The following is a 19,921-nucleotide window of genomic DNA, read 5'->3' on the forward strand; positions in this document are numbered from 1 at the left end:
CATACTCAAAACATGGCCAGTGAGACTGGCAATAACCAGCTTCCAAAAGGCTGCAGGTGCAGTCCTAAACATGTCACACTCTGCTGCAATAGGCCTTCTCATTTCCCTTCTTGTTCATACCATCGAGTCATGAAGGAAGTAGGCAGGCACAGTTACATGGTCATGAGATCAAATAGCCATGGCAATGGGAAGCATTGCACAAGTGAAGAATAGTAGATGATCATGATGAAAGTATTACTTCATAAGGATTCCCCAAACTCATACATGCACACGAGTCTGCTTATAACTGCCTACCAAACATGAACTAAAACTGACATATGCACAGTTAGGGAATGACTATTCTACTAGCAGTGCAGGGCATTCTATTAACTTGCCTTAGGAAGTGATAGGACAAGCTAGGGGAAAAAAAAAACTCTGCAAGACACAGAGGGTCTGCACCTACCAACCACCTTGTCCTAGCTGCTATTTAAGAGCACTATGTCTAAGGACCCAAAATTAGACATCCTCCTTAAAGTGCATACTTACCGAAAATGACCACTGTTTTTTTTAACCATAATAAAACCTCCATAAATTTAGAAACCTTCAGGCCATTCAGAGTGCTTTCGGTGTCCACCCATCCCAGAACAGAATGAAAATAAAAATTCCAATAATTGCAAATTAGACAATACATTTCTTCCTATTCTGTAGCTCAAAAAAAGAAACTATGAAGGAAATTAGGTAACATTTTGATGAAATAATATGAACACACCATTCATAATTGATGTGATATGTGCTTTAAGGAATGTTTATAGCTTTAAAACTGGAAAGATCTAAATCAATGATATAAGGCTCTGCCCTAATGTGAAAAATTAGAGCTGAGTCAAAGGCGGCAACAGAGAGACAGTTGTAAGGATGGTAATAAATGAAAACTTATCATTTAAAGATGATACCTTGTCTATGCCTAGAAGGAGAAATCATATATACTCCTCATAAACTCTTTCAGACATAGTGGAGAAAGAGCCAATTTTTTTAAATATAATTTTTAATTTAAATTTGAAACAAGCTTGTTTTACATATCCATTCCAGTTCCAGCACCCTCCCATCCTTCCCTGTTCCCCCACCAACCACTATCCCATCCACTTTCTGCTCCCAGGGAGGGTGAGGCCTTCCATGGGGAGTCTTCAAAGTCTGTCATATCATTTGGAGCAGGGCCCAGGCCCTCCCCCATGTGTCTAGGCTGAGGGACTATATCTCTATTTGGTATGGGCTCCCAAAATCCATTCCTATACTAAGGATAAATACTGATCCATTACCAGAGGCCCCACAGACTGCCCAGTCCTCCTAACTAACACCCATGTTCAGGGGGTCTGGGTTGGACCTATGCTGGCTTCCCAGCTTTCAGACTGGGGTCTATGAGCTCCCCCTTGTTCAGGTCAGCTGTTTCTGTGGGTTTCTCCAGCCTGGTCTTAACCCCTTTGCTCATCACTCCTCCCTCTCTGCAACTGGATTCCAGGAATTTGGCTCAGTGTTTAGCTGTGGGTGTCTGCTTCTGCTTGAAAGGACCCATTTTTGACCTTATTATGTAGCCAACTTTGTGCTGACATAAAAACCAGACAAAGGTATATTAAAGAAAGAAACCTACAGATCATGACTACCGATCAAGAAATTATTAATAAAGTATTATGAAATCAAATTTAACAATATATAAAAAGCACAGAAATTATGGCTACAGAGGATTATATCTATGCATTAAATTTATCACATAAATAAAATAAATGATTTATCAACAATATGGTCAATTATTTGACAGGATTCACCACTTATTTGTGATAAATAATTATGGTAATATAAGAGGAGTAAAACATGTTAGATCTTTGTTTTTTATTTTAAAAGATTAAAAAAATTGTATCTTATGTATGTCTATGTTTTGACTGCATATATATGCCTGGGCACAACATGCATCCATGGTGCCTGAAAATTGTCTGAAACTGGAGTTACCGATGATTTTGAGCCTTCAGGAAGGTACTCACAACTGAACCCAGTCCTCTGCATGAATGACACATGCTTTTAACCCTGAGCCATATCTCTAGACACATTTTTTTTCAGTCATAACATATTCAGATGGAAAATTTACAGCTTGCATCATACCAAAGACTAAGCTTCTAGCCTCATCCTTCTTCTTCTTCTTCTTCTTCTTCTTCTTCCTCTTCTTCTTCTTCCTCTTCCTCTTCCTCTTCTTCTTCTTTCCTCCTCCTCCTCTTCCCCATCTTCTCTTCCTCCCCCTCCTCCTTCTTATTCCAGAGAGTTCAAGTCTAATAGATACTAAAACAAGAACAGGTTGATTTCTGGGACAGGTATATCAGACAGTCTACTCACAGTACAGCTCAGGCCATTTCCAATACTGGAAGAAGGGATAATCACCCCAGCACTGTAGGAAAGGCACATTTTTTTTTCGAGTTTAAGCATGAATAGAGCATAAGAGATTTTCTTCTGGTGCAGCCTGGCAGAGAAGTAGCCCCAAGTGCTCACTTCTGCTTAGAGAAATAGTCTTTGCTCTTTTGGACTTCAGGTATCATTGCCAGGTTTCCAGCCAGGCTGGCATACTTCATCACGTTTGTCAGTGAACTGGAAGGCCTGGACTAGTCTCAGACTCTCATCCACAGAGCAGCCAACAGGAAGATCATTTAGTGATACGTTGAAGGATACTTTTATCATCGATAATAAAGAGGCCCCTGAAAGAGATACCTTAATCAGCCTTTAAGACTCCATAATCCCGAGCAATGGTGCGCTTGGAATCTGATACCAAGGGAATGTTCACCGGTCCCGATCCTCCTTGTTTCTTGGGAGTATTAATCCATGCCAGATGACAGAAGTGAGAATCCACAGATGCTCCAGTCACTTGGCAGTTGAGTTTCTTAAATTCTTCTGCCCTGTTACTGGAAACAATGATCTCAGTGGGGCACACAAAAGTAAAACCAAGAAGAATACAACATGTTCTCCCCTGTATTCACTTAGGCTGTTATCTTTGAATTGTCTATCTGGCATAACAGCTGTGGCTTTGAAGTTGGGAGCAGGATACCCAATTTTTGCATTTCCTGAAGACATCTTGCTATTGGCAGGGCAGAGTCACAGGTCTCTGACAGAGAGGCAACCAAGGCAAGAGAGGTTGATGACTCAAACACTTTTCTTCTAAGATGAAGGTCAACATGAGTATAGCCACTCTCAAAACTTCTTCTTGCTAGACTACAGAGAAAAACTAAGATCACCAAGAGGGTAGTGTGTCGTCAACAGATGGCCCAATAGCTTATGAAGATCAATAGGAATCCATAACTCTACTAGAATAGAACTTGCTTTGGTGAACTTGTCAGGCTCATAATGCAGTAATCACTTGGTATAGTTGAACACTGAGATGGTTATCACTAAGAAGGAAGATTCATTCAATTCCACACTTTCAGTTCATGGTCTCTGTATATTCACTAAAGCGTTTTTTTTGTATTTTTTGTTTTTTTAATGGGTGTGTAACTTTGATGGGAGATGCCATTCTGTAAATATGTTTCTCTTATTGGTTAATGAATAAAGCATTGTTGGAAAATAGGAAAGCAAGATAGGTGGGACTAGGAGACAAGGAGAATTCTGGGAGATGTAGTAGAGGAGAGTCAAGATGAAGGGACTTGAGAGAAGAAGGTCTGGACCCTCTCTCCGGTAAGATAAGACCATGTGGAAACACTTGGATTAATAAAAACGGGTTAATATTTAAGACAGAGCTAGCCAATGAGAAATGCTAGTAACAGGCCAACAGCGTTGTATCTAATACAGCATCTCTCTGTGTTATTTGGGGCTGACACAGCTGTGGAACCAGGCTGGTGGGGAAAAGTGCTCATAACATAACTTGGCCAGAATCCACTCATTTCAGCAGTGTTTCATATGGAAACCTGTCCTCAACAAAGATTGAAAAGGAGTATTTGCATTTGGAGTTGATGTTCCTCTTCTGTGTCTCAGTAGGTTAGCTGATGTACTCACCTATCATGTGAGAGTTTTCTGGACCGAATAGGCTTTGTGAACATTCATAGTGGCTTCAGTTATAGTCATGGGTTGCTGGGAGGCATCTGTCAAAGTTAGCAAGACCCTTTCCCCAAGATAATGAGTCAAGGGGGACAAATGAGTGTTATTCTTCATGTATCAGGGCCTTTGTGAGATTCACACATGAAAGATACACACATTTGAAATGAATCTAAAGAAAATCCTTTGTCATTATAATGACAGCCAGAGACCGCTATTTTTGAAAGGTAAAGATTTTCACAGAGTAGTATGAATTGTGGGTCAATGTCTGTTAGTTGAGTGGACCACTTAGCTTCTGAAAGTGCCAAGTCATCTTTTTATACCTGCCACCACTGGAATCCAGGGTCAAAATAGATCCCTATGGCTGTGTAGCCACTCATAATCTGGATATCTATGTACAAAAAGAGTTTGTGCCTGTGGCAACAATATACAAATCTCTGAGCTGCAATTATAATCCATGGATTTACTCTGGATTTGACAGGCAAATGATCCATGAATTTCCTCCAGATTTGAGTGTCAAATGAATGCCCACTTCACCTCATACAAACCTGCTTTTTTAATGGGGTTGTGGGGCCATTTGCTAGCCTTGCTAGAATCCTGTCCAAAGAGGCAATGCCCAAAGTCCCAAAAACCCACATGTAGATTGGTCCATGGTTGGCTAGGCAAATCCACTGAGTCAGGGCACAGGCACAATTTCTTTTGGAATCACTCACAAACCACAGATCACAAACTTCAAACGCTGGTCAGAGCCCTTCTCATAACATGCTTTTAATAAAGTTTGCTCGAACTCAGCAGAGTAGTTTTCTAAAATATGACTGGTGCGTAAATCCTTCCCTAGATGTCATTTGGCTCGCCAATAGATCAAACACCCAGAAGGTGCTGGATATACAATGTGTAATTAGGGAGGCTCCCATGTAGGGCAGTCAGGGGGCAGAGACAGCCCTTAAAGCCAGATGCAGACTGACCTAAACGGTTTAACAGAGAGGAAGGAGAGTAACTTGGGGGAGCCCGTAGAGTATCTGACTTCCTGAAAAGGCACCTCTGTCCCGGGGGGGGGGGGGGACCTGATGGAGATTAAATGTGGGTGGTTGGTGAGTTTCCCTGTCTGCAGCCAGAGGTCTGAGGGACTCCGAGTGTCACCGATAATGGAAACTGATGCTCTGCACCGCACAGACAGGACAGACGTGATCAAGAAAGACGAACTGTGTGTGCAGTGGTCTCTGTGGGAGGGATTGTGAGCACAGGGGGAGGTCATCTACCACACTTCTTAATTTTAGTGTACATAGAGATCCGTGTGTGCGCGCATGCGCGTGAGCACACTAATCTGACTCACAAGTTCTTGAGCAAATGTCCCGTTTTAAAGTAATTACCTTATTTCAGAAACTCGCCACATCCCGTCTGTGTGTGTGCCTGTGAGTTCACACTGCCTCCTGCAAATCTGTGCTGTATTTTCTCTTTCTCTACCATCTCCTGCCTTTTCCTTTCCCTATGGGTTAAAACTTCTCTTTGCGGGGGAAAGGAGGAAAACGTGGCTATAACCTCTTCATACTTCTATATGTGGCCAAACTTGCTACTAGCTGCTTATGTCAATAAAAACAAATGACTACTGCACACGCTCAAATGTGTCCCGGGCTTTTCCCTCGGGTCTTCCCCTCACCAGAAGCCTGAGGAGTATCGAATGGAGTCTGCTGACAGATGCTTGAGCTGCTCCGAGGAGCTACCTGCTCTGCCAGCTCCCAGTCTAAAGCCAAGAGCCATCCTGCAAAACTTTTGATATTTCACAAATCCAGGCAGGAAAATAGGTGCATACAAACTTCCTCAGTTAAGATTTCTATTGCTGTGGCGAAACACCATGGCCACAAAGCAAGTTGGGGAGGAAAGGGTTTGTTTGGCTTATACTTCCATATCGCTGTTCATCACTGAAGGGAGTCAGGACAGGAACTCAGACAGGGCAGGAACCTGGAGGCAGGAGGTGATGCAGAGGCCATGGAGGGTGCTGCTTACTGGCTTGCTTCCCATGACTTTCTCAGCCTGCTTTCATATAGAACCCAGGACCACCAGCCCAGGGATGGCCCCACTCACCATGGGTCCTCCCCCATTGATCACTAATTGAGAAAACACCCTATAGATGGATCTTATGGAGGCATTTTCTCAAATGAGGTTCCCTTCTCTCAGATAACTCTCACTTGGTGAAGAGAGGCTGGACAAATTAAAGGCAAGCATGACCAGACTTGATAAGACCTTGGTGATGTGAAATTCTGGGCTTCAGAGTGGGCAGAAGGTCTTCATGACTATTCCCAGGGAAGAAGGTTGAGTTAGGCTAGCAGAGAATGTGTTGCTTGGGTTAGACCCAGGCTGGGCCTTTTTGTGGAAAGCAAGGCTGTGGAGGAAGTTATCTTCGGGGCACTTGGCTCCGGCAGGCTTCACAGGAAGTCCTCAAATCCACATGGCTGACTCCTCCCAGAGGGACCTCAAGAAAATTCAAGAGACCCCCTTTTGCGTCAGTGTTCCTTCTGTCCTCTGCTGAGGGAGCTTCACTTTTGCTCACTTTAAAGCAAAAGCTGAAAGGAAATCACCGGGTTTGTGATGATGCAGCATATGGGGAATGCATGCTCAAAGCAGAGAGGCAATGCATCACCCGAAATCGGAATCACAGCAGAGGGACTGCCACACAGCGAGCGCCCATTTCATGTTAGCACTCCCTTCGATAGAAGAGTTGCTCTTGTGCATGGGATGAAATAATAATTCAATATGTGCGTACAATATGCAATGATCGAATCGAGATAATTAGCATCCCCCCCACCTCCTCAAACATTTGCCCTGCGCTCAAGTATTCAACTCCAAATACTCCTCCTTTCTTTATCAAAGCTGGATGTGTGTCTCCACATGTCGGTGTGTTTGAGAATTGGGTAGCTGTATCAACATTTGTGCCGTTTACTCTTGTAACTCTGTTTAACTGAACGTGTAACGTAGTCTAACGTCTACTTCATGTTTCTCTCGTTTGTATTTTCACAGGTCTTATACAATATCCTAATTGCCTTCACTAAGATGCATAAATTTGAAGACATAGAGCCAGTGGACATTCTGGCTGGATGTGCCAGATTTGTCATCGTGGGGTGTGGGGGAGTATTTTTCGGCGTCGTTTTTGGATTCATTTCCGCATTCATCACACGTTTCACTCAGAATATCTCTGCAATTGAGCCCCTCATCATTTTTATGTTCAGCTATCTGTCTTACCTAGCAGCTGAGACGCTTTACCTCTCCGGCATCCTGGCGTGAGTACACTCTATGGATGTGGTCCCGTGGGAATAAGGAGACAGATGACTTGGGAGCTGGATGGCCCCATCCCTTTCTGGGAAAGGCCTGAAGCTAGTCCCCGGAGGCGCTGCAGGGTTTAGGATTCCTGCCTTCCTGAAAGCTGATTCTGGCCCTTTGCCGAACAAATGTTCCCTGCAACATTTGCCTGAGGAACGTCTAGCAATCAGAATGTCAGTTTAAAATGATCAGGAAAGCTGGCGCGAAGAAGAGGTGGGAACAGTTCAAGCTTAAAGTCCTTCTGAACAGCTTCTTTACTTACTTATAAAGACTTAATTTTAGAGCCAGGTGTGCTAGTGCATGCCTTTAATCCCAGCACTCAGTAGGTACATGCAGGTGGAGTTCTATGTTTGAAGCCAGCCTGATCCTACATATCAAGTTTCAGGACAGCCAGGAGAGACCATGTCACAAAAAAATGACAATAATAATAAATAATAGTTATTATTATTATTATTATTATTATTATTATTATTATTATAGAAGGGGGTATGCCATGAGGAACTTTCCTTCTGGGCTGTGCCTATTCTTAGCTCCCTCCTACCCCATCACCACAGACACTCCACAGTAGAGAGTAAAGCTAAGTGTCGATGTCTAGTTGTTTGCCTCAGTGAAGACTTCTGCTTAGTTATTCAACCTCATACCCTTGTAACTTTGATATGGTTTTCCTAGAATGAGGCCTCTCAGTTTGGCTTATTAGATCTGGTCTCTACACAGGCAAAAAGGTTTAATTGTATTACACAGAAATCCCTATGCCAATTAAATGTGGCAATAATGGACTCTAGGTACCACTATTTTTCCACCTTAAAAAGACCACAGCTGCCAGGACAAGAAAAGGAATTTCTTTACTCTACCCAAGGTGAATGGCTCCATCTGAAAAACTTTGTTATAAGAAATACCATTTGGGAGCTGTATGGAGTGTGTATGTAATGAATACTCAGGCGGCAGAGGCAAGAAAGAATGTTTAATTTTAAAAGAACATAGTGAGGGTTCTATCTCTTCAACTGAAGTAGACTTACTTGGTTTAAGGCAGAGTCAAGTATCCTCTAGCTGGAGTTGGGGCTGAAAGGGTTCTCTGTGAGGGGGTGGAGATCCAAATGCATTTTGCTTCTGATTTTCCGGAGTGAATAGCCTGCCAGTGGGGTGTGTGTGTGTGTGTGTGTGTGTGTGTGTGTGTGTGTGTGTGTGTAGGCCATGCCACACCCTCTTTCCCATCACACTTGCTTTATCTCGTACCTGGTTGAAGAGGAAAGCAGCAACTCTGTGGTCTACAGTCAAAGACACTAATTCTGGAAAGAGATGGGCTTCCTCTATATGAAGCCTTGCTTTGGGCGGGGGGCAGGTGATCTTTGCGGTGTGGTAAACACTGTTTCTCCCTGAGCCTCTGCTTCTTTTGTAGAATCACAGCGTGTGCGGTAACAATGAAAAAGTATGTGGAAGAGAACGTGTCTCAGACATCCTACACGACCATCAAGTACTTCATGAAGATGCTGAGCAGCGTGAGCGAGACCTTGATCTTCATCTTCATGGGCGTGTCCACCATTGGGAAGAACCACGAGTGGAACTGGGCTTTTATCTGCTTCACCCTGGTCTTCTGCCAGATCTGGAGAGCCATCAGTAAGAGACACCAGGGCTCCAACACTCTCCTGCCCCATTTCCTCCCCGAGTTCCCTTTTCCCTCTGTTGAACCAGAAGGAGAGAGCTGGTGCTATGATTTTCCTGCACAGGGGATGCAGACAGCTCATCCTTACTGACCAGAAACATTTTACTTGCCCTCCTCAGACAACTCAGAGCCAGCATCCACTGACTAGAGGTTTTCCTCAGAAGCGAGGATGGAACAGGGAGTATTTTGTGTTTTGATGAGAGACAGCACTTTCTCATCTACACATTTAAAAATAAGTCAGTAAATATGTGTGTTGCCCTACTTCCTTGCCAGCTCGTAGCCTCTTGCAGGGTAACTCGGATGTAGATTATAAACTGTGAGCATTTACACTTCCGACTCAGGCTAAGTGAGATCTCACAGACTTTATTCTATGGAAGACAAACAGCTGGCCTAAGGGATGAGTATGTAAAGAGTATAAAGCAAGCAAAGGATAAAGGAGTGAACTGTTATTTTCAGAGTGCTCATTTCGGAGGTGGGAGGGCAGGGGAGATTGTTATGCCAGTAATGTGCTTACTGCACTAGAATGAGGGTCTGGGTTCAGGTCCTCAGAACACTAAAAAAAAAAAAAAAAAAAAAAAAAAAAAACCCAGGAATTGCTACCTATGCCCGTGGTTCCTGTGCTGGGGAGAGGGAGGCAGGGAGATCCCTGGGGCCTGTTTGTGGTCACCCAGTCCAGCCAATTGGTGAGTTTCCATTTCAGCAAAGGCCTCTGTCTCAAAAATAAGGCAGAGAAGAAATTAAGGAAGACCTCTGTCCCCTTTGGCTCCTGTACACACACACACACACACACACACACACACACACACACACACACACGGAGCCAAAACATGCACATAAAACAAAAATAAAAAATGTAAAAGTATAAGAATATAAAATATAGATATATTAAAATACTAAGAGTAACTGAATATATGCTAATCATGCTAGTTTTGATAAAAAAATCAAGGCTGTTGTGATGTAAACTTAAAATCTCACATCAAATGTTGGTGTGATTTCTGACTATTTGGAGTTGGACAGACACAAGTCTAAAAATAGCAGGTTTGGATAAAAATTATCAATCCCTTCCTGTTGTGATGCTCTTCAGATCTACAGGGAAGCAGCATTAATGTCGAGAGAAGCGAAATGAAAAAGATTCAGCCAAGCAAACAGGAAAATGAGCCATTTGCATGGAGGGGCTCTGATATGTTGCACTTAGTAATCATCCAACTCCTCAGCACATCCTGTAACAGAAAACTGAGGGACTATTGTAGAGAGAGTGGGTGGCTTGAGTGGGTCACCAGCACCCCAAGAGCCTGTGTGAGAATACACACCATTGCCAATTCGCTCCCCATCCCAACTCATCATCTCTAATGATAGCTAATGACTATGAATGCTTATGTATATGAGGCAGTTTCCTGTTATTTATGAGAACAGTGTTTAACTTTTCATCTACCTACTTAGGTAAGTACACTTGGTTTTTTTCTGTCTCTGTGGGTTCTGCAGCTGTGATTTCAACCAATCACAGATCGATGATTTTGAGTAAAAATTGCATCTGCATTGCATGTGTGCAGACTTTATTTCTTGCTATCATTTTCTAAACAATACAGCATAGCAACCCTGTTGTAAGCGATCTAGAGACAGTTCCAAGTGTGTAACAGAATGTGTACGTCTATACCCAAATGCTTCATGCAGTAGAGAGGGACTTGGGCATTCATGGAAATGGGCATCTGTGGGAGTCCTGGGCCCTGCGCCTGCAGAAACTGACAGTTGACTGTGCTCATGTTGTCTCTGGTATCTGATGATATGGAATGATGGGGAACCTTGACCAATGTCGTGTGGCTAGCAGGGGAAGAGAAGCTCAAATAACATGCCAACAAAACCCCATGAATTCTGTTGTCCCTTGTAATCCAATATGCCTGATGTCAAAAAATGTTTTCTATGAGATGTGAGGGTAGGAGCATGTGGGGACATCAAGATGTGACACTTCTGAAAGGTTCACTCAAAGCCTGGGCAGAGGAACCTTTCTTGCTAAGAACCAGCATGTGAGTAGAGGCTTTTGCGTGGGAAAAATGGCCACGGAGAGGCTGTGTGATGAGAACATGTCTATGCTTGCTCAGTTCCTCTGCCCTACAGCCTCCATTTGTTCCTATACTCAATGACAGTAAGCATATCCTGTCCCATCCCCACTCAAACCCTTACAAGCCTTCTTCTTGTTTATATACGGGATTTGCCCATCATGGGCAGCCCACAGCCAGTGAGGGATCTCCTCTCACATTCGAACAACAGACCTCTTGGAGGTACCCCATGAGAACATGAGAGATGAGATTTTTATTCCACAGACATCCTTGCTTTAACTGGTTTTGAAAGGCATCGGAAGTATGGATCAATGTTTTTATTATTATTATTATTATTATTATTATTATTATTATTATTTTAAACTCTCTCTCTCACTCACACACACACACACTACACTTGAACTGGGAAAACTGGAGCAAACCTCTAACTCAAGGAGCCAAAATATCACAACCTTGAGAGAGTGTGTGTTTGAGATGAATGATCTTGGGCTGGATAGATCAGGCTACCTTGCTTAGTCTCTGCATCTCCCATGCCCCGCCCTTGCCCCGCCCCTTGCCCCGCCCATGCCCCACTGCTCTAATACATATCTCCCCCTTTCCAGGCGTATTTACTCTCTTCTATGTCTGTAACCAGTTTCGGACTTTTCCCTTCTCCATCAAGGACCAGTTCATAATCTTCTACAGCGGTGTGAGAGGCGCTGGAAGCTTTTCCCTTGCGTTTTTGCTTCCTCTGTCCCTTTTCCCTAGGAAGAAATTATTTGTTACTGCTACTTTAGTAGTTACGTATTTTACTGTATTTTTTCAGGTTGGTAGATTTCTTTCATACTTAAAAAAATATGTATGTTCTTGTGCAGCTATACAGTAAATTCGTAAGATGTAAATAAAGATGTTGTATCTGGTGTCTAGAATCCTGGTTCATCCTCAATAATTTAGAGTCTAAATGAATTCTAAATTACTTAGAGGCCTTGCTCGTGGCAGAGCTTTAACGTCTGAAATACATTTTCCTTGAGTCAATTCAACATATTGATAAAAATGTTCGCAGGTGAGGGGTGAATGATTGTTAACTTTGTTAATCTTGGAAACAACTGGACAGCAACTGGTACTTGATAATGCAGTGTTTTGTTTTAGCTGAGGTTAGGTCTTGACGAGGTACTGAAGATACATTTAAAGGCATTAAGACACTATATTAAAATAGATTATAACATATTTTGTTGGAGTGGGCAGAAGAACTAAGAATTAAAGTAAGTTTGATGCATTTAAACCCATTGAAAGTAGAAACATCACACATAAATTGGATATTTTTTAGTTTTAAGGGTAGAATTGACAATTGTTCTGTATAGTAACAATGTTCAGAATTGCTCTGTATAGTAACAATGTTCCGAAGTATTCTGTATAGTAACAATGTTCCAAAGTGTTCTCTATAGTAACAATGTTCCAAAGTGTTCTGTATAGTAACAATGTTCCAAAGTGTTCTTTATAGTAACAATGTTCAGAAGTGTTCTCTATAGTAACAATGTTCAGAAGTGTTTTCTATAGTAGCAATGTTCTGAATTGTTCTCTATAGTAACAATGTTCCCCTTAGGAAAACCCTTTATTTTGTTATTTTTGACTCAGGGAATCACAATTGGCCCATTGGTCAGGTACCTGGATGTCAGAAAGACCAATAAAAAAGAATCCATCAATGAAGAGCTTCACATCCGGGTAAGTTAACCCTGTCCTTTCTGCGGACTGAATGAGATATTTCCCGCGTGTTGTTGTCAATGGTCTGCAGGAGACTGTCTTCATGTCAGGAGGTGCAGGGACCCTTCCTTCCAGCTCTACTGCAAGGACTGTGTTTCTTTACTATCGCTGCGGCTGGGAATTAACACAGCTGCGTGTTATCATACAGTTAAAGGAAGACCTTTGGAGATGTGTCCTCTTACTCTATAGTCTTTGGCTCTCTGTTCTTTGCTCTCCCCTCCTCCCCCAGCTGCCAAATAAATACACACATGGAGGAGTCTTATTCTTTCTTACAAATGCCCAGCCTTAGCTTGGCTTGTTCCTAGCTAGCCTTTCTTAACTTAAAATTTCCCAACTACCTTTTAACGTTGGACTTTTATCTTTCTCTGTTTCTGTGTACCTTTCTTTACTTCTTTCTCCATGACTTGCCGTGTAGCTGGATGGCTGCCCCTGGAGTCCTTTTTCTTCTCTCACTCCTAGATCTTTCCTATTTATTCTCTCTGCCTACCAGCCCCATCTATCCTTTCTCCTGCCTTGCTATTGGCTGTTTCGGCTCTTTATTAGACCAATCAGATGCTTTAGACAGGCAAAGTAACACAGCTTCAAAGAGTTAAACAAAACCAACATAAAGGAATGCAACACATCTTTACACAATTAAGCAGTATTTTCACATCATAAACGAGTATAACACATCTCAAAATAATATTTTACGACTGAAATGGGTCCCACTAGTGGTGTTTCAGTGCTATGTTCCCTTCGGGAGGCCCTAGGGAAGAGTCGCTTTGTGTCCCTCAGTCTCCACAGGCTTCCTAAATTGTCATGGTTGGAGGATGAAAGCTAGGGCCCTGCATATGATAGGCAAACACAGTGTTGCTAAATTATGCCCCCAGCCCAACAGGTGGAGTTCTTAACTCAAGAATCCTAAGATACCTCTGCTCTCAAGGCCTGTCAGCTGATCTAATAGGTCACTTGCCTAGGATTGTCTAGGAGCCTTCTCTTTGTTCAAAGCAACCGATGACATGCTCTACCCACAACCACAGAATACACTCACAACAACATAGGAATCAACCCTTGACTGGATAACTGGGGATTTTCCTAGTCAAGTTAAAACCCCAGAAGGACGTCAAACTGACGTCAATGTGCTAGCTAGTCCTAGTGGCTGCTGAAGTCATCGTTTCACAGGAATATGGCTCCTATTGGTCTGAGTTCAACTTGGCATCAAAGCTATGATACTCAAGTAACTCCCATGAACAGGAATAAGAACTAGTGTGTGAAGGACATACAGGCACACACAGGCATGTACACACACTCATGCACGCACCCATATGCCCACACATGCGTGCACACACCCATGCGACACTCATGCACATACAATGCATACATGTGTGCACCCATGCATACATACATGAACATCCATGCACACATGAAGTGTTCACCAAAATGGCGGTGTACAAGCAATGGCTGGGAAGCCTTGTCATCATAGCTGCTTGAGACTCAAGCTAAAAAGGATAATTTGACTAGACCTTTTTTTAAAAATTTTTTATTTAATTTAGAATCAGTCTTATTTTACATATCAATCCCAATTCCCTCTCCCTCCCATCCTCCCATGCCCACCCCCTTCCCACTCCCCAGGGAGAGTGAAGCCTTCCATTGGGGGATCATCAAAGTCTGTCATATGATTTGGAGCAGGGCCTAGACCCTCCCCCATGTATCTAGAATGAGAGTATCCCTCCATGTGGAATGGGCTCCCAAAGTCCATTCATGCACTAGGAATAAATACTGATCCACTACCAGAGGCCACATAGACTGCCCAGTCCTCCTAACTGGCACCCATGTTCAGGGGACCTGGTTCGGGACTAGACCTTTTTGTTTGTTTTATTTTTACACCAAAGGAATTATACTTCTGATCATTTTGATGCTGTAGAGATGGATGAAACCTTCATATGCTAGTCTTGAATTTCATACCAATAGATATCTGAGGAAATGAAGTTATTTAAATTCCAGGAAATCAAACTAAAAAGTTGCAAAGTTATTTGAGAATATTTAACAGATTTGGACAGAGACTGAGAAAAAAAAACAATGTTAATACCTTAAACTGATTGTACATTTTTGTCTTTACCCTTATCTCCTTATTTATAGAAATTAGCAACATGTCTTTAAATGGAAAATTCAGTTTTTCACGTCTTCATTATTTAATGTTCCTTCTTGCAAAGTTATAACTAAAGGCAACTCTGATGGTTTAAGCCTTTAATCCAACACTTGAGGACCAGAGGCAAGTGGCTCTTTGTGAGTCTGAAGCCAGCCTGGTCTACACAGAAAAACTCTATCTTGAAAAAAAAATATGTTATAACTATCATTAGAAGACAGTATATCAATTAAGGGTTTAACTAATAACTTCACATTTTTAATTTTTTTCCAAAATAAAACAGATCCATCATAAACCTGGATAATTTCTAATTGGAATTATTTACAGATATATTTATAGGATTTTAAGATATATCTCCTCCAAAATTCATATATATATATATATATATATATATATATATATCACCACGAGCAAAACAAACAACATAATTGACTTGTATGTAGAATTGTAAATTTGTGGACCAAGGATTTAATTTAATGTGTGTGTGTGTGTGTGTGTGTGTGTAGATCTTATATTGGTTTATAAACATGACAATTGGGTATTTATGCCTTTACCTCCTTCATTACCTATCAGACATGAAAATAATGAAGAACATGGACAAGTGTCCTTATTATTATAGTAGAGCATCTGAAGAATTATATTTGGGAGATTATGTAAATTAGACATGCAATTTTCTTTTCATAATGAAAGTAAAAGTTATAGCTAATCATTATTCTTTGCGTCCATACGATTCAATAATGAGAAGTTTCTAGGTCTCCCTAGAAAAGCATTATTCAAACCAAGTGCCAGGCACTCTATTTTCACTATATTATCAAGAAGTTTGTCTTCAGACTCTTTCAATTATGAAGGGAAGGAATTACTATGAAAAGCATGATATATTTCTAGTAACATAACCAGAGTGCTAGGAAAGAGGTTATGCTTAATTAAAGCCTTCCTTAGTTTTCAAAGCTTATAGTTTTTTTGTTTTTTGCTTTTGTGTGTGAGCCTTTTAGCATTCATATTTCACTAACATTTCATCTTACTCTGTTTTGGAAGCTGATGGATCATCTGAAGGCTGGGATTGAAGATGTGTGTGGGCAATGGAGTCACTACCAAGTAAGAGACAAGTAAGTAGGTTAAGGTTTCGTTGCCTAATGATGAATGGCTCCTTGAGGTATGGGGAGCCTGGAAGATGAAGGACCCAGAGTTATACTACACAAGAAACAGCTGGGCATGCTTAGCATGAAGATGAAAGGTATCTGGAGAAAGTTGTAGAGGTGGGGCGGGTTGCTTTGAAGAGGACCAGCATAAGCAGAAAATGGAAAGTAGAAAGTCGTATGTACGTTGGAAACAAAGACAGTGCCCCCCCCACCTCCTGATAACAGTAGCCCAACCAGGTAATAATCAGTTTCATGAAGTTGTATAAGAGTTTAGCAACTCTTTAAGGATCTGAACAAACTCTATTGGATATTTCTAAGAGTCATTGGTAAACAGCAATTCTTCTGAGATGCCTAGAGCCTTCTGGCTCACCACATCCCACATTTCTGAATTCTTTTCACCTCAAGCTGGAGGAACGTGGCTGGAGACCCATGGTAAGTCATCAGCAACTAGTTAGCAGCTATTACATGGGCACGTGTGAGATTTTATTGACGGTGTGAGGAGACGAACTGGACATGGGTCTCAGAACTCCCTATCTAATGGAGTTGATGAGGAAGCAGAAGAGTAGATAAAGCCAGGGAGATGTGAACAGAGAATAGGAGGGAAGCAGGAGAGAGCCAACATGGTAGGAAGCATCTGGCAACTCAAGAGACATAAGTGGTTAGCAGGGTCAGGGCAATGGCAGCCACAGCAGTTGACGAGTCCAAGGTCAAGATGGACTCAGCAAGAGAAATGTCAAATGCATTGTGAGGACAGGTTTTGGGAGGAGCTGAGTACAGAGGTTGAGGAGGAATCACAGCATCTCAAGACAAAGGACAGAAGGTCAAGGGGTGACCTACTTAAAAAGGCCAGGAGGTTCTAAGCCAAAAAGATGACCAAGCCCTGGAGATCAGTCTGCCATACACAGAGAGGACTTAACTGATGGTGTCTGTCTACATTACAGTTCAGGGCAACAAACACTAAACAATAAGGCAAAATTCCAGGAAGTTATGTTCCCCGTCACAAAAAAAAAAAAAAAAAAAAAAAAAAAAAAAGCAGGCAGAAAGAAACTACTCTTTGAATATGAAATGATTAGAAGCATCGAAAATTGTGACTCCAGGCAAGCTCCCAAGGTGTCATTTTGTGTGTGTGTGTGTGTGTGTGTGTGTGTGTGTGTGTGCAGCTTAGGCTAATGGGTCGACCAGATGTTTGCAACAGTAGTTACCTAGCCCTCCTTTATTCAGATTGTTGGGATGTTTTATGGGAGCAGGGGGTAGTTCTTTCCTTTAGTTGGCATGATTCAAAATGATCTGCAACACAATGAGGCAAAACTACTCTAGCTGGCAGCCAATTTAAACTTCCTGGGTTCTGGCTGAATAGACCTATATTACTGTAAGCGAAGCAGCTGCTGTTAGGAGTCTTTAGGAGAAAATGCTTGCTCAAAAGCCCAGTCACTTTAATTCTTTTCTTACAGTTAGAGCTGAGTAGGGTTAGTGCCCACCCTCCATGCACACTTTCTCCCTGATTGCACCTTGTCCCTTTTGTGTTGTGGTTGTTTAGTTGACTTCATTGTATTCAGGCCACTAGGCCATTTCTTTCTTATTTAAAAAAAAATGTTCAAATGTGATGAATTTTAGGCACTTGATGTTTTTTCAGAATGTTCAGATGAAATTTGTTTAAAGTAAAACCTACACTTCCACGATACACATGCGAAATGTTGGTTTTAATGTTTAGGTTCAAGAAGTTTGATCATAGATACTTACGGAAAATTCTAATCCGGAGGAACCTGCCGAAATCAAGCATCGTTTCTTTGTATAAGAAGCTTGAGATGAAACAGGCCATTGAGATGGTAGAGACTGGGATACTGACCTCTGCAGCTTTCCCTGCACCCTATCAGTGAGTTCTATCTGCTTTTTTTTTTTTACATACTCGGTGGTTCTCAACCTCCCTAAGGCTGCCGCCCTTTAATACAGCTCCTCACATCCTGGTGACCCCTAACTATAAAAATATTTCATCGCTACTTCATAACTATTGTGAATTGTTTTGTAAACATCTGATATGTGACCCCCCAGAGGTTGAGACCCACAGGTTGAGAACTGCTGGTTCAAACTTTCGCTATCTGAATCTCAGGGCGGGCTAAGTCATGGCTTCGTTTGAAAGAAGTCGCAGAAGGGACTAGTCAGAAAGATGAGAGTGGCAGTTAACATTCTCAACTGCATCAAGTGCTTGAAAAGGGGGACAAACTTCTTTTGGCTCACATTATGGTAAAACATTCATTCACCTTGGGGATGATAAACTGGATGTTCCAATGTCTCATTCAACAGCAGATCCCCAACAGCCTGAAGCCCTCCCACCGGACACTAGCTCATAAAGGTTCCCCACTTCCAATAGTACCATGATCTGGGAGCCAAACAATTATAACATGGGCGTTAGCTACGAGGAAGGAGTCATAAAATAATATTGTCTAGTTCTTGATATTCTGTGCTTTGCTTCAAGCTCCACATGCTCCACCAGTTTGGGAGGGAAATACTTTTTAACCAAGTTGCCCTCTTTAAGTTATATGACATCTTCCAAATAAAGACATAGAATGACAGGATATTTTATAACATTTTTCTCCTTTGCTTCCTGGTTGGAGATTTCTCTCCTTCAAGCTCTGTTCACTTGCTTCTGTTCCTTACACTGCTGGATTTTGTGCAAACTGTATTTCTCTTCCTGTCTTCTATGGGGAGGGGTATTAGATGCCAGGGTGCTGACTTGGATTTGGGGCACTTGTCAATTCTCCTGTGTCAAGGGAATATATGAAGCAGGCTACTTGTAAAAGTGCAAGAGGGTTCGCTGAGGCTCAGAGTTCTAGGGGTTCAGGCTTAAGGTCAAGTCTATGGCTCTTTGATAACAGCAGGGTGGGAGAGCCACGTACCCCAGGGAGGGTGCGTATCGCTCATCAAGGAGAGAACGGATGGATTAAAATGAGTCCCGTAATCCCCTTTGAGATCACTCTTCCAGTAACCTAAAAACTTCTCACTAGGACACACCATTTAAGGCCCACAGAGACCTCCTAGGACTGACACCCGGGAGACCAGGCTTTTAGACCTGGGCTTTTGAGCAGGACTTCACCTAAACCAAGGCAGAGAGGAGATGAGGTGGCAATAAGAGGTGCGGTAGCTCATGGATCTTTAAAGAGGTGTTGGCAACAAAAGGAGTCCGTATGAGATAGTGAGGCCAGCTTGGATCAGGACCAGGACGTTGGCTGGCTCCTCGGTGAAAAGACTGTACAGATTCGATGGGGAGAGGCCTTACTCAGTGTGTGTCTTCCACCATCTGGTTACCAGTTTTCCCCAGAGCTGCATAGGTGTTTTGGAAAGCGGTTTTGATTGTCTGACCTTTTACAAGAGCTCCTTGGGTGTTTCAAGAGTTAGCTCCCCAAAAATGCACAGCTTTCCTCTAAGCAATGGTGTGCAACAATCAATCATAGCATACATTTAGGGAAAGGGCACACCAGCCCCTCATCCTGCCATCTTCAGATAATGACACTTGATCATGAGCTTCAATTATGTCCTCATGCCAGGGATGGGAGCTGAGCACAGAGCTAAGAATAGGTAGCAATAAAATTGCCGCGAACTGGCTGAGTGTTAGTTCACAGGTAGCACCTTCTCCCCTAACCTGCTAATGAGTCAGAAACACCAGCACCTTTCTACACGGCCAGCGAAGATGTAAACAAGTGTCCCTAAAGGCGTCCAGGCTAAACAGAAAGCTCTGTGCCTTATTTGTCGGTGGGATTGTTTTTGGTGGCTTGTTTGTTTGTTTTGTGCTGCCCATTGCGTCACTAAAAGGAGACGCCTGGTGCTAAAACCGGAATGTGCTATCAAATATTTA

The 19,921-nt window shown here is 42.3% G+C and overlaps 1 protein-coding gene and 1 pseudogene across 1 annotated transcript in view; one reads left to right on the forward strand and one right to left on the reverse strand.

Annotated features, from left to right (window-relative positions):
- Slc9a4 (solute carrier family 9 member A4) overlaps positions 1-19,921 on the forward strand; it is a 43,931-nt gene that overhangs the window by 12,369 nt on the left and 11,641 nt on the right. The window contains exons 3-8 of the mRNA XM_051204530.1: positions 7,054-7,313; positions 8,750-8,967; positions 11,670-11,872; positions 12,682-12,768; positions 15,968-16,038; positions 17,783-17,944. Of these exons, the coding sequence (XP_051060487.1) occupies positions 7,054-7,313; positions 8,750-8,967; positions 11,670-11,872; positions 12,682-12,768; positions 15,968-16,038; positions 17,783-17,944 (1,001 nt within the window). The remainder of the gene's footprint in view (positions 1-7,053; positions 7,314-8,749; positions 8,968-11,669; positions 11,873-12,681; positions 12,769-15,967; positions 16,039-17,782; positions 17,945-19,921) is intronic.
- On the reverse strand, positions 2,505-3,105 carry LOC127236742 (peroxiredoxin-1-like; annotated as a pseudogene).

Source organism: Phodopus roborovskii, unplaced genomic scaffold (assembly GCF_943737965.1).
Source record: "Phodopus roborovskii unplaced genomic scaffold, PHOROB, whole genome shotgun sequence".
In the NCBI taxonomy this organism is placed as follows: domain Eukaryota; kingdom Metazoa; phylum Chordata; class Mammalia; order Rodentia; family Cricetidae; genus Phodopus; species Phodopus roborovskii.